The sequence below is a fragment of the Zingiber officinale genome, chromosome 9B (genome assembly GCF_018446385.1).
Source record: "Zingiber officinale cultivar Zhangliang chromosome 9B, Zo_v1.1, whole genome shotgun sequence".
Taxonomy (NCBI): Eukaryota; Viridiplantae; Streptophyta; class Magnoliopsida; order Zingiberales; family Zingiberaceae; genus Zingiber; species Zingiber officinale.
In genome coordinates this window covers 15685800-15713622 of record NC_056003.1, presented here as the reverse complement: position 1 = coordinate 15713622, position 27823 = coordinate 15685800, and the positions used below count along the sequence as shown (strand labels likewise).

Below are 27823 nucleotides of genomic sequence, written 5' to 3'. Positions count from 1 at the left end.
TATATTTAAAATATTAAAAAAATAGGATATCAATTAAACATTAAAATAGTAAAAATAAATATATATAAGTTATCAAAATATAAATTTGATTTATGATTTTTTTAATTTTTAAATAAAATTTAAAATGGCAAAAAATTTAGAATATCAATTAATAAGTTTATTAATTCTTTTAAAATTTTAAATATATTTTTATATATTTTTTTAGGATAATTTAATTAGAATTTATGAAATCCTCTTCGAAATATCACACTTGAGTCGGGAATTATTTTAACTAATTAAATTTATTTTTAATTTTCAGCGAACAGGCAGCTCGCACGTGGGACGTGTGATGCCGGAGGCATCACGTGTCACCGGACATCGCTGGCGGCATCGGAGGCGTCTTGCGATGCCTCCGGCGGCACCAGAGGCATCCTATGACGCTTCCAACGCCGCTAGAAGCATCGCGCAACTCTTCCGGCACTGTCAGAAGCATCCCGCGACGCTTCCAGCGGTACCGAAGGCGTCCTGCGATTGACGTTGACCCTCCTCCTCGTACGCAACACACGCACGTGATAATGCACGACGAAATCATAGTGTGTACTGTGCCGGTTTCACTCCGTTGTCAGAACAGTAAATATCAGCTAGGCGTGAAACGACATTTCAATAATTGGCCGGTATCGTATCGAATAAGGTACGGATAGGGCGATATATATATATAATGTTTTTCATTTTTATTCACACGAAAAATGAAATTTAGAAACCCATGAATAGACAACAAATTCACAGAAAAATATCAATACTAATTTATAAGTTTTTATTATTTAAAAATCTACCCCCATCTTTTTCCTCTACAAACAAGAATCATCCACCAGGACCACCACTTTACTTAATCAAGAAATAATAATATCGTTAGTGGGAGAAAAGTTGTAGAGGAAAAGCCCAAGCAACACTCTTCTTCCTTCATAACTCTTTCATCATTCACAATTTGAAAAAGAAAAATAGCAAGAATGAATGGTGATAACATACATGTGGGCTGTGGAGCTTGGGTGAGTGACAAGCTTGGGCAGTAGTGTGACGGCTACCTGCAAATTTTTTATGATGACAAAGATGAAGTTGCGTGATGATGAGAGAAAGAAAAAGGCCGATAAAACAAACACACAGGACTAAGTCTAATGGGCTATTAAGCCCAATTAGTTTTCAGTCATTTCTTAATTAGTCCCCCAAAGTTCAATTCTTTTGATTTGACCTCTTAAACTTTTAATTTTTTACAATTTCATTCAAACATATCGGAAAAACATATCCCTCTTGTGTCCAAGACGTATCCGACTTGTCAAATCTATAGAAAGTCAACCATATCGATTTTGCCATATCCAACGTCCGTATCGGTGTATCGTACTGGTATCGTATCCATATCCGATACTTCAAAAAAAAAAATTTAGAGTATCCGTGCTACTATGCTCTCTTCATGTCTTTCTTGAACATCACCTAGTTGTCAGAACTCATAATTCAGGTGTTCAAAATGGACGGAATGTGAAGCAGGATGCTTTACATTCCTGTTCTCATTAGCTTTTACAAGAACTACTAAATTTTTTAAGGAGTTGAAAAAAAATGTAAGACACCTAGTTCTCTATCTACCAGTTCACATTGAGTTTCAGAGCCCATTCAGTTTTTTTTTCTGGGGGTCCAAAATGTTATCATAAGCCCACGAATCCATGATGAAATTGTAGTAGAACTAATTACGCTAATACAGTAATCTATAATTGCACCAATAAATGACGAGCATGCAATAAACGTTAATAACAGTAAGAGTTAAGAAATTGTGTATCTCCGGTCGAAGCGTCGGACGTGCCGACTGTCTTTAGAGAATTTATTACCGCCCACGGTGCAGAGGTTCTCCGGCAAAATCCTCCCAAGATCCGACAACCGCTCACGTCGCTCATAGGTGCACTCCAAAACGAGCACCGCACTTGGACTCAACATCAGATCGCGAACCAAGCCTCAGAACAACTCAGAAAGAAGGAAGAAGAAGTAGAAAGAAGGAAGAAGGAATGCTTTGCTTTCTGGAGTGAGTTGAGAAGGAAGTAAGGAAGTGTATTTATACACTTGAAGCAGTGCAGAGGAAGAGACGCACACTTTGCTTATGCTTCCTCTTCTCAAGCGCGGATGCGTTGCTTCGCATCCTCACGCGACACGGACAGAACCGAAGCGCTGCTTCGCTTCCTCACGCGGACCAAACCAGGTGTGAACCAAACTGAACTGGCAAAAACGAACCGGGTCGCCCGTAAGCGCGAGGCCCACGAGCCGGGGATTTGCACCCCCCCTGAGCGCGATGATCGCGTGCGTCGCGCCCGGTTTATGGATTTCCGGTTCGAACCCCCTGAAACCACCTGATTTGGGCTTAGCCCGCGCATGCGTGTAGGTCCTCCTTAACTTGACTAAGCTAGCATGGAAGCCTTCCATATATAAAGGCTTCTAAGCTTCTTTAGCTTAGCAATGTGGGACTAAAGGGAATTGAATTAAAAATCCCAACAATCCCCCACTAATTCAAATTATTTTAGTCAAAAACAAAGATATGTTCTGAGGCTTGGTTGCAATGAGCTTTCAGTGAAAATACCTTCCGGTTTGAATTTTCACCTAAGTACACCAATCTTATTCACATAGGTTTGAAGAGAACAGAGTCTTGATCTTAAACCTTTTATATGTGAAGATCAATTGGTAACAACTCATCACTGGCGACGGTTGAATCCTTCTGGGTTGGTGCATTAAGGTCATGCCACCGAATCTTGTTTCATAAGTGCTAAGGAGAGTTGCCTAGACCCCCCACACTGCGGCCTCACAGTTACACTTACATAGGTGAGTTCTCCAAGGATGTACTGCAAGCATCCTGTCATTAAGACCTTGAACTCATTAAGAGCTCCTAAGCTCATCCTTACTAGCAGTCAAGCATTTATCCAGGGAAGAGACTATGAGATTACATCTCAATCAATTTGATGCTTACGTTTCACCCTTATAGCTTGTTTGTACGACATTGAACTTATTTTTTGGGATCTCCAATCAGATAGGTTGGGTTGTCGCTATAGATGAAACCAGGACAGGCCTCAGTCTCATTCCCTTACTGGATCTCTTGATTTTCTCATAATCAAGTCCTTTAGTGAGTGGATCAGCAATATTGTCTTTTGAACTTACAAAGTCCAATGACACCACTCCAAGAGACACTAGCTCACGAATAGACTTCAATCTTATTCGTACATGTCTCTTCTGTTTCTGGTTATACTTGGAGCTTCTAATCTGAGCTAATGTTGTTTGATTATCACAGTGCACTGAAATAGAAGGTATTGGCTTCATCATCAACGGAATTTCAGAAAGAAGACCCTTAAGCCAATCAGCTTCAGTTACTGTGGTATCCAAAGCACACAATTCTGCCTCAGATGTAGACCGGATTATAATTGTCTCCAAGCAACTGCACCGCCTCCAAGTGTAAAGACATAACCAGTAACGCTTTTATACTCAGCAGTGTCAGCTATCCAACTAGCATCACTATATCCCTTCAGGACTGCAGGGAATCTCCCATACCACAAGCCCAAGGATATAGTGCCTTTCAGATATTTGAGTACTCTGTCTAATGCATCCCAATGCGTTCTGTCCAGACAGCTGGTAAACCTGCTCAATTCCGTTATAGCAAAAGAAATATCAGGTCTAGAACAATTAGCTAAATACATTAGACTACCTATTATTTGTGAGTATCTTAATTGAGACACTGCCACACCACTATTATTCTTGTGGTGAGTTTTTGAATGGTCATATGGTGTGACAACATATTTAACTTGGCTATAGCCATATTTCTCTAATACTTTCTCAACATAGAGTGACTGAGAAATTGCTATTCCATCAGTTGATCGAGTCAACTTCAGCCCTAAAATCATATCAGCACAACTCATATCCTTCATATCAAACTTACCACTTAAGAGGACCTTAGTCTCATTTATAATAGAAAGGTTAGTTCCAAACAGTAGAATATCATCTACATATAAGCATAGGATAATACAATTATCACCTTTCATTTTAGCATATACACATTTACTTCAAAGCCAAATGATAGCATAGCTCTATCAAATTTTTCGTGCCACTGCTTTGGGGCTTGCTTCAAACAATAAAGAGATTTGACTAACCTACAAACTTTGTTCTCATTTCCAGAAACTGCATAGCCCTCAGGTTGATCCATATATATCTCTTCTTCAAGATCTCCATTAAGGAATGCCGTTTTGACATCCATTTGATGGATCTCAAGATGATATATGGACGCCAATGCTATTAACACTCGGATTGTAGTAATTCTTGTAACAGGAGAATAAGTGTCAAAATAGTCAATCCCTTCTTTCTGTTTGAATCCCTTAGTAACTAGGCGGGCTTTGAATTTATCTACTGACCCATCAGGTTTTAGTTTTCTTTTAAACACCCATTTACATCCTATAGTGTTACACCCAGGAGGTAAATCTACCAACTCCCAAGTGACATTAGAGATAATAGAGTCCATTTCACTTTTAATTGCCTCTTTCCAGTGCTTAGCTTCAGGAGAAGCCATAGCATCTCTATATGTCACAGGGTCACCTTCTATATTATAAGTGATAAAGTTCTGGCCTAAATCCGTAGACACACGTTGCCTCTTGCTCCTTCTCGGTTCTGTATACTCACTAGATTCATCTAGTCTAGAGTGACTTGAGGAAGGTGTACCCACTACGGATAATGGGACCTCTACGGAAGAAGGCTCATTTCTAGTAGGAATACTAGATTGAGGTGTTCTCGTCTTCATAGGAAATATATCCTCAAAAAATGTAACATCGCGAAGTTCTACAATAGTATTTGCATCTATTCCAGGAATTTCTGATTTAATAATCAAGAACCTATATGCAATACTATTTTGAGCATAACCCAAGAAGATACCATCTACGGTCTTTGGACCAAGTTTTTTCCTTCTGTGTTCAGGTACTAGTACCTTTGCCAGGCACCCCCACACTTTAAGGTATTTCAAACTTGTCCTTCGGCCTTTCCAAAGCTCATATGGGGTTTTATCCCTTGACTTCATTGGGACTCTATTTAGCACATGGCATGCAGTGTATAGAGTCTCCCCCCCATAAAGTTGGGTAACCCAGAACTGCCTAACATGGAATTAATCATATCTTCAAGGGTTCGATTTTTTCGTTCTGCTATACCATTGGATTGAGGACTATATGGAGCAATTACCTCATGGATTATACCTGTATCTTGACAAAATTTTTGAAACAGGTTCGAGGTAAATTCTCCACTCCTATTAGACCTTAACCTCTTAATAGTTTTATCGGTTTGATTCTCAGCTTCAGATTTAAAAATCATAAATTTATCTAAAGCTTCATCCTTGGTTTTTTAGCAAATAAACATAACAATAACGAGAGTGATCATCAATGAAGGTAATGAAATACCTTTTATGGTCTCTCATTATTACACCGTTAAACTCACAACAGTCAGTATTAATCAATTCTAAAATATCAGAATTTCTATCAACTGATTTGAAGGGTTTACGGGGTTGTTTATATTGCACACAAATTTCACATTTTTTCTTATCATTTATAACATACTTAGGGATCATATCAAGATTCATCATCCTTTTTACGGTATTAAAATTGACATGTCCTAATCTGTCATGCCACAGATCATAAGACTCAATGTTATATGAACAACCAATATCAGAAGTTTTATTTAAAGTAGCATTTTCTACATTGAGTTTAAATAAACCTTCATTAAGGTAACCTTTTCCAATAAAGGTTCCTAAATGTAATATTACAACTTTATTACATTTGAAGTTCAACTCATAACCAGCATGGACTAACTTTGATCCGCTAATCAAATTCCGACGGACCGCTGGAACATGATGCACCTCATGCAGTGACAGGACTTTTCCAGAGGTGAACCTCAGGTCAACTTGTCCTATCCCAAACACCCTGGCTGCAGAATGGTTCCCCATGGTCACGGAAGTGCCTTCAATTATCTTATAAGTAAGGAAGGCAGAGTGATCAGCACAACAGTGTACATTAGCACCTGTATCAACTAACCATTCATTGGGTTGATAGATCAAGTTTAGTTCGGATTTGAAGGTAACAAACCTATCGCTGGTGTTGTCACTAGCAGTCACGACATTTACTTGTGCCTTGGTGTTGGACGTATTGCTTTGGTTTTTCTCCTTGTCCTTTCGCTTAGGGAAGAATTTGACATAATGTCCAACCTGTCCACATGCCCAGCAAGGCTTAGGTTTGGTTCCAGTTTTCTTTTGAACCTTTGGGTTCGGTTTCATCTTGTTTTTCATTTTCTATTTTTTGAATTTCTTCTTGTCAGATGAGACTACTACATTCGCCTTTGGAATAAAATCCATAGGCATTCTTGTATCATCATTTTTATGTTGCTTCCGATGTTCTTCTTCGATATTTAAGGCAATCATCAAATCTTCGAGAGAGATTTTACCTCTCCGATGTTTAAGAGTCATGCCAAAATCTTCCCAACTCGGAGGCAATTTTTCGATGATTGATAAGACCTGAAATTTTTCAGGTAATGGCATATCTCATTCAGCAAGACCATGAATTTGGACTTGGAATTCATGTGTCTGCTCTATCACAGATTTGCCTTCAACCATTTTGAAGTTTAGGAATTTTGCCACAGTGTACTTTTCTAAACCAGGATCTTCAGAGTTGTATTTTTTATCCAAAGATTTCCACAGCTCTTTAGCTGAAACGGTTGAACAATACACATCAAATAGTGCGTCTGAGAGGGCAGATAGTATTCTCCCATGGCAGAGATAATCCCTTCGCTTAAACCTCTCTAAGGCAGCACTACGGGCAGGTTCCTCTTCATTGGGTGAAGGAGGGTCTGTTTCTATAACGGAGAATATCCCTAGCGTAGTAAGCCAAAATTTCATTCGTTGTTGCCAACGTCTGAAGTTTTGCCCGAAAAATCTTTCGGGTCGGGCGCTAGCCTCATTAGACCCCGTTACCCTATCGTTCATCATGTTTATTGATGCTACAATAAGTTCTCTAAAATTGTAGTAGAACTAATTACGCTAATACAGTAATCTATAATTGCACCAATAAATGACGAGCATGCAATAAACTTTAATAACAGTAAGGGTTAAGAAATTGTGTATCTCCGGTCGAAGCTGCCGACTGTCTTTAGAGAATTTATTGCCGCCCACGGTACAGAGGCTCTCCGGCAAAATCCTCCCAAGATCCGACAACCGCTCGCGTCACTCGTAGGTGCACTCCAAAACGAGCACCGCACTCGGACTCAACCTCAGATCGCGAACCAAGCCTCAGAACAACTCGGAAAGAAGGAAGAAGAAGTAGAAAGCAAGGAAGAAGGAATGCTTTGCTTTCTGGAGTGAGTTGAGAAGGAAGTGAGGAAGTGTATTTATACACTTGAAGCAGTGCAGAGGAAGAGACGCACACTTTGCTTATGCTTCCTCTTCTCACGCGCGGTGCGTTGCTTCGCATCCTCACGCGACGCGGACAGAACAGAACCGAAACGCTACTTCGCTTCCTCACGCGGACCAAACCAGGTGTGAACCAAACCGGACTGGCAAAAACGAACCGGGCCGCCCGTAAGCGCGAGGCCCACGAGCTGGGGATTTACACCCCCCCTGCGCGCGATGATCGCATGCGTCGCGCCCGGTTTATGGATTTCCGGTTCGAACCCCCTGAAACCACCTGATTTGGGCTTAGCCCGCGCATGCGTGTAGGTCCTCCTTAACTTGACTAAGCTAGCATGGAAGTCTTCTATATATAAAGGCTTCTAAGCTTCTTTAGCTTAGCAATGTGGGACTAAAGGGAATTGAATTAAAAATCCCAACAATCCCCCACTAATTCAAATTATTTTAGTCAAAAACAAAGATATGTTCTGAGGCTCGGTTGCAATGAGCTTTCAGTGAAAATACCTTCCGGTTTGAATTTTCACCTAAGTACACCAATCTTATTCACATAGGTTTGAAGAGAACAGAGTCTTGATCTTAAACCTTTTATATGTGAAGATCAATTGGTAACAACTCATCACTGGCGACGGTTGAATCCTTCTGGGTTGGTGCATTAAGGTCATGCCACCGAATCTTGTTTCATAAGTGCTAAGGAGAGTTGCCTAGACCCCCCACACTGCGGCCTCACAGTTACACTTACATAGGTGAGTTCTCCAAGGATGTACTACAAGCATCCTGTCATTAAGACCTTGAACTCATTAAGAGCTCCTAAGCTCATCCTTACTAGCAGTCAAGCATCTATCCAGGGAAGAGACTATGAGATTACATCTCAATCAATTTGATGCTTACGTTTCACCCTTATAGCTTGTTTGTACGACATTGAACTTATTTTTTGGGATCTCCAATCAGATAGGTTGGGTTGTCGCTATAGATGAAACCAGGACAGGCCTCAGTCTCATTCCCTTACTGGATCTCTTGATTTTCTCAGAATCAAGTCCTTTAGTGAGTGGATCAGCAATATTGTCTTTTGAACTTACAAAGTCCAATGACACCACTCCAAGAGACACTAGCTCACGAATAGACTTCAATCTTATTCGTACATGTCTCTTCTGTTTCTGGTTATACTTGGAGCTTCTAATCTGAGCTAATGTTGTTTGATTATCACAGTGCACTGAAATAGAAGGTATTGGCTTCATCATCAACGGAATTTCATAAAGAAGACCCTTAAGCCAATCAGCTTCAGTTACTGTGGTATCCAAAGCACACAATTCTGCCTCAGATTCCAAGCAACTGCACCGCCTCCAAGTGTAAAGACATAACCAGTAACGCCTTTATACTCAGCAGTGTCAGTTATCCAACTAGCATCACTATATCCCTTCAGGACTGCAGGGAATCTCCCATACCACAAGCCCAAGGATATAGTGCCTTTCAGATATCTGAGTACTCTGTCTAATGCTTCCCAATGCGTTCTGTCCGGACAGCTGGTAAACCTTCTCAATTTCGTTATAGCAAAAGAAATATCAGGTCTAGAACAATTAGCTAAATACATTAGACTACCTATTATTTGTGAGTATCTTAATTGAGACACTGTCACACCACTATTATTCTTGTGGAGAGTTTTTGAAGGGTCATATGGTGTGACAACAGATTTAACTTGGCTATAGTCATATTTCTCTAATACTTTCTCAACATAGAGTGACTGAGAAATTGCTATTCCATCAGTTGATCGAGTCAACTTCAGCCCTAAAATTATATCAGCACAACCCATATCCTTCATATCAAACTTACTACTTAAGAGGGCCTTAGTCTCATTTATAATAGAAAGGTTAGTTCCAAACAGTAGAATATCATCTACATATAAACATAGGATAATACAATTTCATTAAATATTTTTTTTATGTACACCTTCCTCAAGTCACTCTACCAATATCTAATTAAATTGGTAGACATTTTTTTTTATGTATATTAATTAATTTTCATTAAAAAAAATTAGTATGACATTTTTTATAATTTTATTATAACTTTCGTATAATACTTTTTTTTTCCCAAAAAAAAAAAGACTGGGTATTCAAGTCCTTGCAGGGCCGGGATACTTCTCCAATCCTCATGGGAGTAAGCAGGTATGAACCGGTATTTTTTTGTCTGTTCCGAATACCTGTTGTCAGAAATGATCAGCCATATCATTGATAATTAGTGTAGGAAAACAGAAGTAACAAGGTGAAATTTTATGCACGATGAGCATGTGAAATACATTTTTTTTGGGTAGGTTTGAATTGATAGGGAGTAAGTTATTCTTGGAGAATGGAAAGCATGTGCTTGTAGTTTGGAAAATTGTTTTATTTCTTTAATCAATTTGGAATATGGTGTAAATCATATAGAAAAAAATAGCCTTCATAGTTCTAACCTGTTCAAAGTTTTTCTTGGGGCCAATATCATACTTCCATTTCAGAGTAGATTTTTTCAAATACGCCTGATAAATTGAATGTTAGCCTCTATATATATATATATCCACAATAATGTATGTATAAATGATGCCCCCGGATTATGGTGCCGTGGTAGGACATTCAAATTGTCACCCAAGTATCCGCAGTTCGAATTCCAACTATGACGTATTTGTAAGAATTTTTCCTCCAAATGAGAGGCGTAATCAAAGAATGTTGAGTTTCTGGATTAATCGCCGTGCACACTTCTTGATTTACCCTGATGATCGATAAAAAATTTCCATAGGACCAGATCAATAACTACTAGTATGCATAAATGACTTTCCATTCAAAATGATACGGTTACCTCGATAGTTGTGTATTCTTCATTACTAAAGATATGTGCATGATCAGAATAACACTTTATGCAAAAGCCACATCTTTGGAAGAATGCAAGGAAATAGGGAAATAGAGAAAAGTGTAACGAGATGACTCTAAAAATGTGTAAAACTGCATCAATAAGAAGAGAGGAATTGCATAAGTGCCTTGTAATAGAAGAAAATCAAATATTTGCATGATTGTGTATGCTAATTGCATGTCATACTACAATCGAACATGTAAATAATTAGCCTTATTTAACAGGTAATCTACCATTAATTCATAATGTAATGTAAATGATGACCAAGAATGGAAAATAAAAAATAAAGCATTAAGTCAATATGTGAACAAGTGACACCACGTTTACATTCTAGTTAGGATTCATGGAACAAGTGATAAGGTGTGACCTTTGGTGTTGAGGGATAACTTTTGAATTCGAGAAAGGATTTCTACGTATTTATCTAGATGAAATAGTATATCGAAAACTTGTAAAAGAAAATAGGCTATTTCGCCTTGTTGCCACTCTCTCTCACATGTGGGAATTCTCACCGAATGCCAAACAATAGGCTTCTACGTATTTGGATTATGCTGTGACACCCTTCCTGAAGATACACATCTAGCTCAACATTTCAATTTCTTTTAAATAAGATGAGAATTCAGACCCTCCAGAAAAAAAGTAACTTGCTCTCTATTATTTTAAGTTAAGCTATTGCTAGATTGAGATTCAGAATTGAATTTTGATCTTGAAGCTTTTCAATGGCTGCATTTGCATATTCTGTATAAATTGCATACAAAAGCTTTTGGACCTCTAATATTACTCTCTGATTCAAATGTGTTATAAAGTTTAGGAAAAGTGAATTCAAGTAATTGCATTTTGCATCTAGGATCCAAAACTGAACCAACAACTATTAATAAATTGCATTCACCCCAATATTTATCAAACTTTTCCTTCATTTTTTGCATCATTTTTCTAATAAACTCATCTTCGTCACAAGATTTCTCATCCAAGATTAATATTACTCGATAAACTTCATTTAGAAAAAGATTGATAGTAGGATACTCACTTCCAGAAATAATTTTGGTTGCTTGATAAAAAAAACTTTCAAAACTAAAAATACTTTAAGCAATTTCTCCCAATCAAATTCTGTTGGATAATAACGTAGTTAGGTTCCCGATCTTTAAATCTTGGAAAAACCTCTTTGAAAGCAATTGTTGTTCTCAACATCTCATAAGTTGAATTCCGTCTTGTTTTTACCATCATCAACCAATTTTCTTTCTTATAACTTCAAGTGTTTCACAATTTCAGCAAATTGAATAAATCTAGCATCTGTTCTTCTAATGAAATCCACACTATGACGAATAATATGAATAATATCCTTAATTTCATTGAGACCATCCTGAGCTATAAGATTTAAAATATGTGCATAACATAGGACATGGAATAATTTTCCCCCACAAATTAGATTGTTGTTTATTTTCAAGAAATCTTACTTCGTATATTTAATTGCAGCATCATTAGCACTCGCATTATCAATAGAAACAATATATATTTTATTTTCAATCTCCCATGTCCTTGCACACTTTAGAAGGGTATATGAAATTTGAGGACCACCATGAGAAGGAGGTATATTAAAAAAATTGAGAACACATTTATTCAATTTCCAAGAAAAGTCAATCCAATGACCAGTGATAACCATTTACTCTCTTTTTTGATTTTTTGACTTCCACAAATCTGTCATGAGGCTAATCTTTGTTACATTTTCAGCAAACTATGTAATTTTTTCTTCTCAGCTTCATGTATTGCAAAACAACTCTTTTTTAATGTTGTTCGTGATATACGAGTCCACTCAGGCATTCCACATTTACAAAACATATTAAAACCTTCTTCTTCTAATAATGTAAATAGATGTTCATGCATTAAAATCCATGAGGCAGCTGCTTCTTTCATGCGTTCCATACAAAATTTTTCATCATGTAACAAAGGTGATATAGTTGTATCAACACTTTCGAATCCTAACAATAGTTGTTGTTGTTTGAGTTTATCTTCCAGTTTCTTTTTAGACTCCAAGTATTTAGCACAATGATCCAAGTATCGTTTTAAGTGTGTTGTAGAACCTGACTTCATTTTTGCAAGGAATAGTTGACAATGTTTGCACTTATACTTATCACCTTTTGGATCCTCAACCTTAATCATTTCTGACCATATATGAGACCTCTTTTATTTCTTGAACTTAGGACTTAAATTATCATCTCGAGTCACATTATTATTCAAGCTATCCCCTTTATCTCGTATCTGTTCTGAGATTTCATTTGAATCTAACAAAGCTTCAATACTTGAATTTGCTGCTAGAGCAGAATCAGCCATATTCTTTGAAGATTGAAAGAGAAATTATCCTATGAAATTAACATATCTTCAAATCAAGGAATAAATTTTCTCAAATAAATTTCATGGAAATGAACATTACTCTACTTAAATGTGCAAAACTGTAAATTCAAAAAGTTATCAAAGTCAATATTATTCCACTGAAAATAATATCTAACAACTTCAATTTCTTCAAGAAATAAAATGAACAGGTAGATTAAAACAACAATAAGTAATTTCTTCTAAAATATTTTTTTTTTAAAAAAACTAAGAATGATACAAACTACTAGAGTAATTCTATGCTTCAACAAAAACAAATAGAGAAAGGTTAAGAAGAGAAAAAAGAGACTTTGCATATTTTCCCTAATTAAAATGTTGAGGGCTTGAGGTAGAGAAAGAAGCTCGTCTGAGATTTCCACTCTTTAGATCTTGAGTTACCGTCCACTAGAATCATGATTGCACGAACAACTTCTATTTCATCAAGAAATAGAATGAATATACACAGTAAGTAATGTTTTCTAAAAAAAGAAACAAAAAAAATAAGAATGATGTGAGAGCAATCTCATACTTTAACCCAAAAAAAAAGAGAGATTGAGAAGAGAAAGAAGAAACTTACTGTTAGGGTCGGTTTGTGCTGAGAGGTGGGGAGAGAAGGGGTGAATAGTTCGTCGCGTTTCGTTGTCTTGCTTCGTGATGATGATATGCAGCGGAATGAACCCGAAGCAACACTTACAACGCTAACACAAGGATTTACTTGGTATCCACCTCAAAAAGAGGTGACGAATCCAAGGATCCACACACGACACACACTCCAGTAATAAAAACATCCATTCTCGGTAACTACCAGAGGTGAAGAAACCTCGTACAATCTCCTCACAACAAGATGCACTCAAACAAGAAGAAAAATACACAAGTGTATAAATAAAAATCTTTTCTTGCTTGCTCTTGTTGATCTAGATCACCTCTTGACTGTTGGAAGTGCACCAGCACTTATCCCCAAGAAGCTTCAAGAACTGGTGGAAAGATCGTCAGAGAGAATCGTGTATGTTGAGAAAAAGCGCTATTGAGAAGAAAGCTCGTCACGGGCTTTATACTGTGCGCTCCTAGGGCTCCCAATCGATTGGGCTTGCTCCCAATCGATTGGCACATCAGATCACAACAATCTCAGTCGTACACAACCTGTATCCCGCACAACGGTCGTTTTCCAATCGATTGTGGAGGCTTAAATCGATAAACTGATCGATTCAGCCTCCCTCACGTCCACACGCGAGAAACAACCCTAATCGATCGACTAATCGATTAGCGGTGCCCAATCGATCGACTGATCGATTGAGAACCATTCTGTGTTCGCGACATTTTTTCCCAATCGATCAGCTGATCGATTGGGATGCTGTTTGTCGCAGCACTGCGCCAATCGATTGAACCACTGTTCAATTGATTGGTTGATCGATTGGCCTCCCCTTAACTTGCTTAAACCAAGTCTAGGGTCCCCATATCCAATATCCAGTTAATCATGACATGCTGGAATTCCTCATGCCTAGCATCGGGTCAACCTTGACATGCTGGGACTTCTTCACCAAGTGTCTGGTCAACCCTTTGACCCACTTGGATTTTTCTCCTCGTGCCAAGTGTCCGGTCAACCTTGACCCACTTAGACTTACCATCTCGTGCTGAGTGTCCGGTCCTCCATGACCCACTTGGACTTCCACCAGATGTCCGGTCACCCTTGACCCATCTGAATTTGCTCGTGCCAAGTATCCGGTCAATCCTTTGACCTACTTGGGCTTCCCAACACCAGGTGTTCGGTCAACCTTGACCCACCTGGATCTCCACGTGCCTGGCTTCACTCACCAGGTCTTTCCATCTGCCTAGCTTCACTCACTAGGACTTTCCATCTTCCTAGTTTCACTCACCAGGACTTTCACCTAACTTCACTCATTAGGATTTTCACCTGGCTTCACTCACCAAGATTTTTCCATTGTCTAGCTTCACTCACCGGGACTTTCACCTGCCTGACTTCACTCATCTCCACGTGCCTGACTTCACTCACCGGGACTTTCACCTGCCTAACTTAACTCACCGGGATTTTTCATCTGCCTAACCTCTAGTTAAGACTTTCCCAGTCAAGTATCTGGTCAACCCTTTGACCTAATTGACTTTTCTTCACATCCAACTGGTTAGTCCTTGACCAGAGGGGAATTGTATCAATCTTCCCAATCGGACGATTGCATCTGCAATCTCCATGTATTGTCAAGTATCGAAACCCAAATATCAAGACTAAAGCTTGAGCCAACTCAAGTTTAGTTAACCTAGTCAACCTAACCTAAGGGATATTGCACCAACAATCTCCCCCTTTTTGACGTTTGACAATACATTTAAGTTAGGCTAATCTCAGAGACTCAACTTCTTTTCATGCCAAGGCATGAATGAGGGTTTCCTTCATTCTTTCCCTTCCTAAAGGGCAAACTCCCCCTTTGGATAATGAAGGCATAATATAGACCTTACATTCTCCCCCAAACTTTCCTAGAGGGACAAAAGTCTAACTTAAACCCTACATTCTCCCCATATTGGCACACATCAAAAGCTCTCCCCCTGAAGAGTTACTCAACGTTGTTCACAACCTCATATGTTGGTCACAATACCACAATGAAAGTTTCATACCCTTCGTATCCAATGCTCACCCTTGAGCATTAACCAAATCAACAATGAAGGTTTCATACCCTTCATTATAACTAATGTTCACCCTTGAGCATTAATCCATTTCATAATCCTAATGAAGATCTCATACCCTTCATTGTATCTAATGCTCATCCTTGAGCATGCTCCTTTTCTACAATGAAGATATCCAATCTTCCATTGTTCCAATGCTCAACCTTGAGCATTTTTCTAACGAAGGATTTACCACCTTCAATGGTTTCGAAAAAATATTTTCATGTTTTTAAAGAGTAGCTCCTCCTAAAAACATGCTTCAAGCTTCTGTCATTGCACCAACAATGACTTGGAATTCCTAAACTTTTAGGAAACCCAAAATTAAAGGTTCTGAAGTTAAAAAAAATCCAATATTGAAACTAAACTTCAACCTAAACTTCAACTTAGTCTTCCTTAACCACTCCATCATTGTTTTCATTATGAAAACTCCCCCTAAATATATACAAATATGTTTCAAGGGGTTAAGAATGGTTACCTATACTAAAAATGGTTTAAAGTGTTGAAATCGGACTTTCCCAGTCAAAATCAATATTTTCAATCAATTGGAGTTGAGTCTCAATCGATTGACACCATTCAATCGACCCACTGATCAATTTCGCGGGCTTCTGCTTGCGAAAAGTGCCTTTGAATCGATCCAGGCATGGTTGAATCGATCGGATGATCGATTCAGCGAACTTCAGCTCGCTACAATACTCGTCTCAATCAATCGCCCGATCGATTGAGACACTCTAATCGATCGGTTGATCAATTGGAGGTCTGATTTCCTGAAATTCAATTTCAGCGAGATTCAAAAACTCCCCTAAAATTCTACAAAATTCTAAAAATCATAAAAACTCTTGTAGACTTTATTTAGGGTATATACTATCATGGAAAAATAATTTTCTAAGAAAATACATTTTATTTTCAAAGATTGACACAAACTTGAAAACTTGTAAAAACTTCAATGTTTCTTCCAAGTTTGTGTCTAACTTTACAATGGTGATTACTATCAAAAGATAGTCTTCACCAAGGTTTTCAAAAGTATATTTAAAATGCTTTTCAAAACCAATTTCCAACCATGTTCTTTGGGTTTAATGCACATGACTTGTACATTAGCTTTCCCAATGATTGGAGGTCACATAACTATGTATTTTGATGAATTCAAAACTCAAAAAGATGCATTAAATCAACATCTTGAGTCTTGTTCATCATCCTAACATCTCACTTGTATCTAATGTGTACTAAAACACATACAAATCACCTTATAGTCCTTGTGAGATGTTTTTGATTTTGCTCTAAACTAGGGATCATGCATATCTATCTAGGCATTATAAGAATTATAAACATCCACCTAGGATGTCACTTGCTAGTAAATGTCATTGTCCTTAATTGCAAGGAAATTAAATAATGCATGATGATTTTATGGCATACATCAAAATAGAAATAATTTTCAAAAGAAAATATACTACAGTTACATGATGTATGTATAACATGACATGGTATTTTTGTGTTTTTCATAATAATCATGAATGTTAAACATGATGTCATGGCATATGATGGACAAACAAAACATGACAATTAGCATAAATAAAATATACCTAGATCATCTATCTAAGTATATTAAATCCTTAACTAAACCTAAAATAGATCTAGATTGCCCTCATTTTTTTAAGAAAATGTCAAAATCTAACTTGGCATTTCTTTTGCCTTTCCTTAATTGTGTCAATTTAAATTATGTGTAATTTCTCAAGATTTGACACATTTTACTCTTCCAAAAAGTAATCAATTAAATTAAGACTTAAATTTGCCCTTAACTCCTTAAGAAAATACTAAAATCCCAACTTGACATTTCTTATGCTTTTCTCAAGTGTGTCAATTTAAATTAAGTGAAATTCTTCAAATTTTGACACATTTTACTCTTCCAAAGAGCACACATTTTATCCACCCACATTTTCAAAGGTTAACACTAACCTTGAAAATGCTCTCCAAGTGTCAAATTCATTAAGGTTGGGTTAACTACCACTCCAATTTGAGTTGACACTCTCTAACCCTCTATGGTGTAGAGAATATGCTCCTAGGAATCCAAAACCTATTGGCGCTCCTTAGATGATCAAGACATTCACTAGGGATAACTTCCCTAGATACCTTCCTAATGACCTTTCTAGGCTTCTTAGAAATCTTGGTCACCTCCTCTAGGTCAACTCTAGAGATAGTTTCCCTTGTGACCTTCTTAGTGACTTAATTAGACTTCTTAGAAGTCTTAGTTACTTTATTCATTGCAAAAACACTTTTAGGGATAACTTCCCTTGTGTTTTTTACTTGACCACTAGACCTAGGGTTGGTTCTATAGTTATATTGAAGGAACATCCTTCTTGGCTTGAGGTTTGTATCCCAAACCCTTCCTACCATTGGATGACCTTTGTTCTCCTATCCCTAGGTTATGCTCATTTTGACCCTTAATAAGATTTTCCATCATTTTTAGGGTCTTTTCTATTTTATCAAGTTTTGACCTCAAGACTTGATTTTCCATCATTAAATCCATAGTTTTGGATTTTTCTTGATTTCTATGAGCATTTCTATTTTTAGGCCTATAATTAAAATCCTTAGTGTTCTTGCCTAGTTTATCTACCTTCCTAACCTTAGGTGAGATAGTCTTGACATGAAGAGCTACATATTTTTCTTTAATTCTATCATGCCTCCTATTTTTATGGTAAATAGTATTACTTAAAGGAGTTGGTTCAATAAATGATACATTGGGTTTGCTCTTACAAGCTCCCCCTTGACTTGAGCTTCCTCCTTTAGGCTTGACCGATTTCTTCCCCTTTGGACATTGGCTCCGGTAATGTCATGCTCATGTACATGAAACAAGGAGTATGCTCCCTCCTTGCCTTTTTCCTTGCACTTTGTGGAGGATGAAGCTTCTTGTTCTTCTTCTTCCGATGTTGAGCATATCTCAACCTCGAAGTCCTCTTTCTCTTGGTCTTGATCCAATGAATTGTCCTCTTTGGATTTCTCTTGATTTGGTACAGTGGAGGGAACCTCATGAATCTTCGTCAATTTGCTCCAAAGCTCCTTGCCATCCTCGAATTCTCCAATTTAAGTCAAAATATTGCTTGACAATAAGTTAACTAATAGCTTGATCACCTTGTCATTTGCCTCGCTCCTTTGAATTTGCTATTGACTCCATTTGTTCTTCTTGAGGAGCTTGCCCTTTGAATTTGTTAGAGCTTCAAAGCCTTCTATTAGAGCAAACTATTGCTCTATCTCCATCATCAAGAAATTTTCGATTCTTGATTTCCAAGAATCGAAGCTTGTCGATATGTATTGTGGAGGTATCCTTGTGTCGAATCCAAGTCAATTTTGGGATTCCATTTGAAGTTGAGCCTTTTGATGAAGTTTTGTCTTTTGAAATTTGCTTCAACTTCTTCTCCCTCTAGCTCTTTGCCCCTTCCGGCGATAATTCTGGTAAAGAGCAACCTCGCTCTGATACCACTTGTTAGGGTTGGTTTATCGGGGGGGGGGGGGTGAAAAGCTTGTCGCGCTTCGTTGTCTTGCTTCGTGATGATGATATGCAGCGGAATGAACTCGAAGCAACACTTACAACGCTAACACAAGGATTTACTTGGTACCCACCTCAAGAAGAGGTGACTAATCCAAGAATCCATACGCGACACATACTCCACTAATAAAAGCACTCATTCTCGGTAATTACCGGAGGTGGAGAAACCTCGTACAATCTCCTCACAACAAGATGCACTCAAACAAGAAGAAAATACACAAGTGTATAAATAAAAACCTTTTATTGCTTGCTCTTGTTGATGTAGATCACCTCTTGACTCTTGGAAGTGCACCAGCACTTATCCCCAAGAAACTTCAAGAATTGGTGGAAAGATCATAGGAGAGAATCGTGTGTCGAGAAAAAGCGCTGCTGAGAAGAAAGCTCGCCACAGGCTTTATACTGTGCGCTCCTAGGGCTCCCAATCGATTGGGCTTGCTCTCAATCGATTGTCACGTCAGATCGCAGAAATCTCAGCCGTCCACAACCTGCATCCTGCGCAACGGTAGTTTCCCAATTGATTGACCAATCGATTGGGGAGGCTTGAATCGATCAGCTGATTGATTCAGCCTCGCTCGTGTCCACGCACGAGAAATAGCCCCAATCGATCGGTTGATCGATTAGAGGTGCCCAATCGATCGGCTAATCGATTAGGAACCATTATGTGCTCGCGACATTTTTTCCCAATCGATCAGCTAATCGATTGGGATGCTGTTTGTCGTAGCACTACGCCAATCGATTAGCTGATCAATTGAATCGTTGTTCAATCGATTGGTTGATCGATTCGTCTCCCCTTGACTTGCTTAAACTAAGTCTAAGATCCTCATATCCAACATCCGGTCAACCATGACCTATTGGAACTCCTCATTCCTAGCATCGGGTCAACCTTGACCTGCTGGGACTTCTTCACCAAGTGTCCGATCAACCCTTTGACCCACTTGGACTTTTCTCCTCGTGCCAAGTATTTGGTCAACCTTGACCTACTTAGACTTACTATCTCGTGCTGAGTGTCTAGTCCTCCATAACTCACTTGGACTTCCACCAGATGTCTGGTCACCCTTGACCCATCTATATTCCTTCGTGCCAAGTATCCGGTCAATCCTTTGACCTACTTGGGTTTCCCAACACTAGGTGTCCGGTCAACCTTGACCCACCTGGATCTCCATGTGTCTGGCTTCACTTACCAGGTATTTCCATCTGCCTAGCGTCACTCACTAGGACTTTCCATCTTCCAAACTTCACTCACCAGGACTTTCACCTAGCTTCACTCATTAGGATTTTCACCTGACTTTACTCACCAGGATTTTTTCATTGCTCGGCTTCACTCACCGGGACTTTCACCTGCCTACCTTCACTCACCAGGACTTTCTATCTGCCTAACCTCTAGTTAGGACTTTCCCAGTCAAGTATCTGGTCAACCTTTTGACCTACTTGACTCTTTTTCACATCCTAGTCAGTCATTGACCAGAGGGGAATTGTATCAACAATCTCCCTAATCGGACAATTGCATCTGCAATCTCCATGTATTGTCAAACATCGAAACCCAAAAATCAAGATTCAAGCTTGAGTCAACTCAAGTTTAGTCAACCTGGTCAACCTGACCCAAGGGATATTGCACCAACACTTACGTCTCAGATTTTCCTTGATGAAGAACGTTGAAGCAGAGAAAGAAGCTCGCGTATGATCTCCACTCTTTAAATCCCGAGTTCTCGACTAGTAGAAGCACGATCACACGACCTCAAGTCCTCAACGCAATTCTACTCTCAGCTTTCTATAGTCAGCTCATCGCCTTCAACCTCCTTCCACTCATTGATGCTTGTAGCGGTGGCATCGAAGGCTCAAAGAAGGGCTATCTCCTTCCACTCGTTGATGTTTGCAGTGGCAGCATTAAAGGGCAAAAGCTCGAAGCAGATTAGGGTTTGTAAACATTAGGGTTATTAGTCTTATACGGTTAGTAAAAGGTGCAAATAGTAATGGATGGGTACCCTTTAACCCATTAACCCAATAATCGATTAGAATATAACCCATTAATCATTATTCATTACTAAGTTATCTATAAAAAATAAATATATAATCAATTAAATAAAAGCACGCAAGTGCTCGCGAACACTCGAACAAATTATTGTGGATTCGAATTCAACTCAAAAACAGTATTGAACATGTTCGAGTTCGGCTCAAGCTCGATAATTTTGAATGCGAATCAAATATTATTCGAACCGGCTCGAAAAGCTTACGAGCCGGCTCGATTCGTTTGCACCCCTAATGTGGACATACGAGGATGGACAGAATAAAAAATTAGAGTATTAGAAAGAAAGTCAAAGTTGCATCAATAGAGGAAAAACTTCGAGAGACGTTTAAGATGCTATTAGAATATACTTAGACGACCAATAAATACTCCAGTTAGACGATGTGAAACTATGACAAATATGTATATCAAACGAGGAAGAGAAAGATCAAAAAAGACTTGGTTAGCAACAATTAAACAAGATAAAATTTATTTAAGCATAGATGATGATATAGTAGGAGATAGAGTTTAATGGCGTAAAAGGATCCACATAGCCGACCCTACCTAATGGGATAAGGCTTGACTATTATTGTTGAAATTGTCGATCATGCACATTGGGTAAAGTATGGAAGTTACATATTTACATTGGCTATGCACCTGTTAATTTGATTATATCTCAGTTTTTAAATGAGAATAAGCCATGTATCCAGATTAACTTAACTAAACCTAATTCATTCTGTAAGTAATCAGGAAAAAAATGAGACAAGATAAGAAAGTAATATGTACATAAACTTAAAAATAATTTTGACCTTGTCGATGATCCAATTCAAATATAGAAGTCTATGGTGCAATAGAACATGGGGTGAGAACATACAGATCAACAGGAGAACATCTAAAAGTGTGACTATTTAGTATGCTAATTCATGACCCTTTTGAGCTGTGCAATTTATTACCCATCAAATTAAATATTAGCAAAAAATTAATTTTTAATTTTCTCGCACAAGATAAGTGGTCAGCTCCGTGAAACCAACATTATGAAGCTAAAAAGCAAATTTAGAAATAATTGTCTCACAAAAATCCTCCACCAACAAGGGCTGATAAGTATCTTGACACATAAGTGAAGGATAGTGTGATTACCTAATGTGGGATTTTACCTATCCATGATTTGTAGTCTAATCAATGAGCTAATCAAATAAATCAAGAATGAGAATACTGCCAGTATAAATTTCCAAGTCTTACATGGAGAAGTAAAATCAAGGTTCGGATATCAAAGTCTATGAATTGTCTTTGTATGTCAATCTTAGGAACTCTTATGAGCTTCAGAACTTATCATAAATTGATGATTTCAATGCTGCAGTCTTCAAAGTAGAATGCTAGAAAACATTGGAACCCAAAATCAAAGCAACACAAACAACACAAAATTTAAAAGCATCTCTATAGCATAGGTGCTGTGAACTGGAATGAAGTACCTGAGAGAAGTCTCTGTAAAGTCAATCGCGCCTCCTTCCAAGCAGGCCGTCCCAATCCCACAAACATGTTAACAGATGCCTGTTTTGAGAGACAACATTAGCAACTCAAACATAGTAGAGAAATATAAAAAGGAGCCTGGAACAGAAAACAGATGATCAGATACAAAATGCCCCCTCGCCCTATTTGAGATTTGTGTGGTTTTTAACTGGAAACATTTCATTGCCCACTTAACAATTAACTAGGATATAGTTAGCATTGTTGCAAGGCATTTAAAAAAAACAACAGCTTTACACTCTCAGCAAGAGGGTCTTTTGTTTTTGTTACTATCAACAAGCTCCATAAGTTAGCAATGTAACTGAAGCATCTGCACTAAAACATCAGTCAGATAATGCAACATCAAATTCACTTAAATTTCTTAGATGAGCTTCCATCACTTAAATTAAACTTAAATCGCCGTAAAATTGAGTACGAAACAGTTTTTTCCAGTAGGCATGTCAGATCACCATAGCTTTTTATCAAGCAGCAAATGGTACTTTCTCTTTAGATCTATTTTCTTGATAATACAAAATATTACTTTCTATAGTGAAAAAAAATCCCATTTTTAACGAGAAAAGACCGAGATCATTCCAAAATCGTAATTCCCAACTCCAACTCAGTCCACGAAAACGCCTCCATCGCAGCTGTACAACTGGTAAAACGAGAAGAGAGAGGCAACCTGGAGAAAGCAAGGGGAGTTCTTGAGGAAGGGGCCGGCGGACGAGAGTACGGAGAGGTCGAGGACGAAGTCCCTGATGGCGACTCCGGGACGCGGAGCGGCGTCATCACCTCCGCCGCAGGCGGAAGAGGGGCGGAAGACGCCATAGGGAAGGGGGAATTGAGATCGACCTCGACGAAGGAGCTCAAACCCATCTCTCCCTCTCTCGCTCTCTTCGGTCTCTCTGTCGCTGAAGGCGCAAAGGCAGCCGACAGTCGGTATTTATTGTATGATCGAAAATGAGACATTTTACAAAAATAAAATAAAATCTTTTTTTTTTTAAAAAAAATAAAAAATCTAACCATTTGATTCAAAATTAATTCAAGTTTTATTGCAAGGACCATGTAACATAAATATTATTAAATTATAAATTATCTTATATCTTAATTATAATTATTTTAGAAAATACGGCCACAAGTTTTGCCCAGGGATGGGTAGGTGTAGCTATGAGCTATGAAGGTGAAGGGTAGATAGTATATTAGTATTAGTGGTAGTACCACGCAGCACAACTACTACGAGAAAAAAAACGGCCACAATTATTAATGATTTTTTATTATTTTTTTTAAATAACAGAATGGATGCAAACCAGATAAAATATAATAGAAAAGTAGTTGAGTCATTTTATTACCGAACGAGCATAAAATAAGTAACAAAAAAACATGTCTGCAAAACTGAGAGGAGGTGAATTCGCATCAAGAAGTCTCATGAGGAATATGAATTATAACTGGTCATATCATCTCTTTCCATGAGTGATAAAATAGCTTGTACACACACTCATTTGACACACAGAAAAAGCAAAAATGTGGCATATTATGAAGAAATGATGGCCCATGGGATTTGCATAAGCAAACATGGAGTTGAAACAATGACTCAAAAAAGTATAAACAACCACATTGTAGATCTTATTGGCATAAGAATTCGAACGTGAAGCTGCCACATAATAAATGGCTATAGAAATTATGTAAGTTCCTTCAAAATTGAAATTGCACAAAAAAAAATTACTTGGGTACCAAAAGGTCTATTGGAGGAACTATGCAAAATAGCTTTGCGGGTGTCGCATTAGTTTCACTGTGGTTACAGGCCAAAGTTGCATTGGTTTGCAAAGCATCCAAATAAGAAACCTGCAAGAATTGGAGCACAAACATATATAAGTCGATATTGACAATTGTATTTTTTTTAAGTTGACAATTATTGTTCCTTTCTAAGTGAACTAGAACTTGATATTTTTAATTATACTTAATTCTAAGGTCACAACTAAATGAGTATCTCCAATGGTCAGGATAGCATGTTTAATTAGCTCTATAAGTTGTACAAGATTGAACTCTTCGGAGAGACTACTACGAATCTACAAGGATCTTTACGACTGCATGATTGGAATAATCACTAAAGTAGGGGACATTGCTTTCTATTGCTTAAAATAATCAGGATCGCATGAGATATAAACGGCTAGTGGAAGTGTGAAATCTTACTAACCAGTGACAAAACTATAATAAACTAAACAAACAAGTAGCAACTGCATTACATGAACTAAATTCTCATTTCCAAAGGTTATCCTTATATAACTACTAGAACCAAAGATAAGCAATTGACAATTAGAAGCCAAATTTTAAGCACCTTTAAAATATTGATAAAATACTTTATATGTATCCACTTACGAACGAAATTGCTTGAAAAGGGCGCAGGTTTACAGCAAGCCCCTTCGACGTTTATAATCACTGACTGTCAAAATCAAAGGATGTCTCCGCCCATCGCTGTCAGGTACCTTGTACCCATAAGTGGCTTCTATTTTCTGTTTCCTTGCCATAAAGCCCTGATGCACACCCTGAGGACCTCCAAATTTCTGCAGCACAGCCAATGAGATTGGCAGTTCAAAATCATGCAGGGAATTTGAGGCTGTGCCACGGTCTACAGGTGCGCTTGTATCTACCAGCTTACCAGCGCCAGCTGCAGCTTTCAATGCAGCAGCAGTTGCAGCCTCACCAGTCTCCACCGCGTTCATTTTTATTGCTTCATTTACATCTCCATCCACGTCAACTTTGCCTTGCTCGATATCCACAGTTGTTGAATTGTCATCTCCTCCAAATTTTGAGATATAATAATTTGACGATCTTGTCCATCTCCGTGAAAATGGATCATAGCCAGCCTCCCCAGCCTTCAAGGCAGTGTTTACTGGTTTCAACGCTGAGGCATTCTTGAAGTTCTCAGCTCGGTTTTTTCTGTTCATCTCTGCCAACCTAACAGCCTTTTCATCAATCTTCTTTGTCCCTTGAGACATGTTTTCCAGCTCTTTCAACCTTGCCTTAATCCTCCCCATCTCTGTTGTATCACGACGATTTTGGGCAACTTCCAATTTCTCCCTAAGTCGGTCCTTCTCAACAGCAATATTGACTGGTCTCAGTGAGGCCGACTTCTTCTCTAGCAGCATCTGTTTCACAGTAGCTGCTGAATACACAAAATTACTGATCTTCTGAATTTCAGCCTTCTTATCGAGCACCTCCTGACGGGTTGGCATCCGACCATTGCCCTTCTCCACTTCCCATTTCCACTCATTGAATTCATCTATAAGTGGTGGAGAATCTGAGACCATAGCCATCTGCCATCTAGCAGCTGAGGAATCACTACCCCATATGCAATTCAGCCATTTGTAGGTGGTATAATGTTCTAGTTTGTAGTATTTTTCAGGGTCAGTCGCATCCACATTCCTGACTAAGCATAGCTTGTATTTGGGCTTCCCCGTGCGCGTCTTCCCAATACCAAGACGTACAAAGCATCCTGCAATAAGCTCTTCAAAAAAGGGTTCCATGAACCACTTCACCAGCTTTGACCTCCTGATTGTTATCTCTTTAACATCCTCAAACTTAGGTGCATCCAATCCTGAGGGGGATAGATCATCCAAATCATCATCCCTTTTATTATCATCACGGTACCTTTCATTGTCACTGTCAGCTCTGCCTCCACTCTCATCTTCATTGCTATTATCACTGGGAGGACTTGCAGCTGTACCAAGAGTTCTATGTTTAGGGGGAGAAGAATCACGGAGACGAAAGCCACTACTTCCTTCCCCGGTCAAATCCCCCAGCCGGCTGCGGTAACCATCAGGATCTTGTTGTCTCATTCTCTTAGCTCTCAGCTCATTCAAAGCACTCTTTGCTGCAGTTTTGTCATTCCGGGCAGACGAGCGACCATGAGGTGGAACAGGAGAGCTCTCCTTCCGACTTCTTTCCATCTTTGAAGATGATGCTCTTGCCATCTTTTTTAGCTTGTAATCATCTATCTTTGTACTCCTTTCTGCCAAAATCATCTCCCTGTCCAGTTCAGACATCTTACCAAGTTCTTCTTTATCTGCGTCATCCTTGTAAAGATCACTCCCAACGGAGGGTGCACTATCGGAATCTTCATCACTATGCCTGCCTCCTTCACCGCCGTCCTCATCCCTCCAGCCACTCCTCGTGCCTGACTCTGGTAGGTCAAACCTCTTCTTCACCGGAATCTGGGAGCCCGATGATTTTCGGTTTTTGTACTTAAGATTATCCAAATCATCATCCTTGGAATCGCTTCCATCAGAATAAGAGTTGTCCCGCCTCCACCTCGATTGTGAACGTGAATTGTTGTTGTTCCTCCGGCCAGACCCCGTCCTCCCTGCAGCCTGCAATAGCAAGTTCTCCAAATCGGCCATTGTGTCCTATCCCTTCTGAAATATATGCCAAAACATCAACACATTAACACCCTTACTCTTTAATGAGATCGACCAAAAAACAAGCAACAAAACAACAAGGTTCCGGAAAACTCTAAATTGATTCAACATTCCATCCAACGAACATGACGACCATGAAAACTTGGATCCAAATGGCGATCGTCCGAAAAAAAACAATTCCCCCATACGAAATCGATACCCACGCAAAAATCAGAGAGAAACACAAAACGAGATCCTTATTATCATAAAACCACACGACGATACGCATACCAATGAATGAAGTGAAACCGAAAGTCCAAGAAGGGATCTGGCCAAACAAGTTGACATTGCAAAAGGAAGAATTTCAGGCGAAGGGCACCAACCCGATCGCTGTGCACGAAGAGAGAATCAGATGGATGCCGAGGCGACAGGCCGATCGGAAGAAAGGTCATCCGACTAGGGTTTCGGTTGTCATGGCGGCGAGCACCGGCTGCTGCCGTTTCGCCCTTCGTTGCTTCGATTTTGCGGTGGTTGCGAATCAAACTTGGGAAGATGGAGACGCCGAGGGCTTTAAGAGACGTTCTGAGAGCAAATGGGCTGCCGATCGGCCCATCATGCAAGCAAATTCAAATGTTTACGTTAGGGCATCTGTTGCGGAGATTTGCGATTTTGCCCCACTTATTTATAAATATTACAAAAGAGTGACGCATCTCATTTCATTTCATTGTTATTTAGATCTCTTAAATAAGTTCTAAAAATTATATAAACATATTCTAAAGCTTAAATAAGTTTTTAGCAATTGATTAAAATTTTAAAAAATGTATACATATAATTTTAAAAATATATTAAAATGTAAAACATTAAAGCAATGAAATGACAACAAAATTACGCCGCGACAACTAAATTATGAGGACTTGCTTGGATAGTTAAAATGTCAGTGAAACAATGCAGTGGACTTCAGATGGAAAATAATGCACTTAGTCAGGATCATTCTTAAACCAATAATCATAGGAAGATATTCTTCATTTTTAGTGTTTTCCATTTGAAAG

At 38.6% G+C, this 27823-nt stretch overlaps 1 protein-coding gene across 11 annotated transcripts; it reads right to left on the bottom strand.

Annotated features, from left to right (window-relative positions):
• Nucleotides 1-831: 831 nt before the first annotated feature.
• On the bottom strand, nt 832-27314 carry LOC122023700 (protein RTF1 homolog). Of its 11 annotated transcripts, none has more exons than XR_006123186.1 (7): nt 27158-27314; nt 24716-26792; nt 24104-24222; nt 22347-22425; nt 10256-10398; nt 9873-10168; nt 9379-9623 (listed from the first exon to the last, which is right to left on the bottom strand). XR_006123186.1 is itself a non-coding variant. In XM_042581972.1 (3 exons), the coding sequence occupies exon 2, from the start codon at nt 26775-26777 to the stop codon at nt 24786-24788; it is 1992 nt and encodes a 663-aa protein (XP_042437906.1). In that variant the 5' UTR covers nt 26778-26792; nt 27158-27314; the 3' UTR covers nt 23912-24222; nt 24757-24785. The 11 variants fall into 11 exon arrangements, 1 of the variants encoding a protein (XP_042437906.1); XR_006123180.1 differs by having other exon boundaries at nt 24757-26792; XR_006123182.1 differs by lacking the exon at nt 10256-10398 and having other exon boundaries at nt 24757-26792.
• Nucleotides 27315-27823: the final 509 nt, after the last annotated feature.

Bases quoted from the DNA above. Each gene is read 5' to 3' on its own strand.
- LOC122023700 (XM_042581972.1), bottom strand. From the start codon at position 26,777: ATGGCCGATTTGGAGAACTTGCTATTGCAGGCTGCAGGGAGGACGGGG.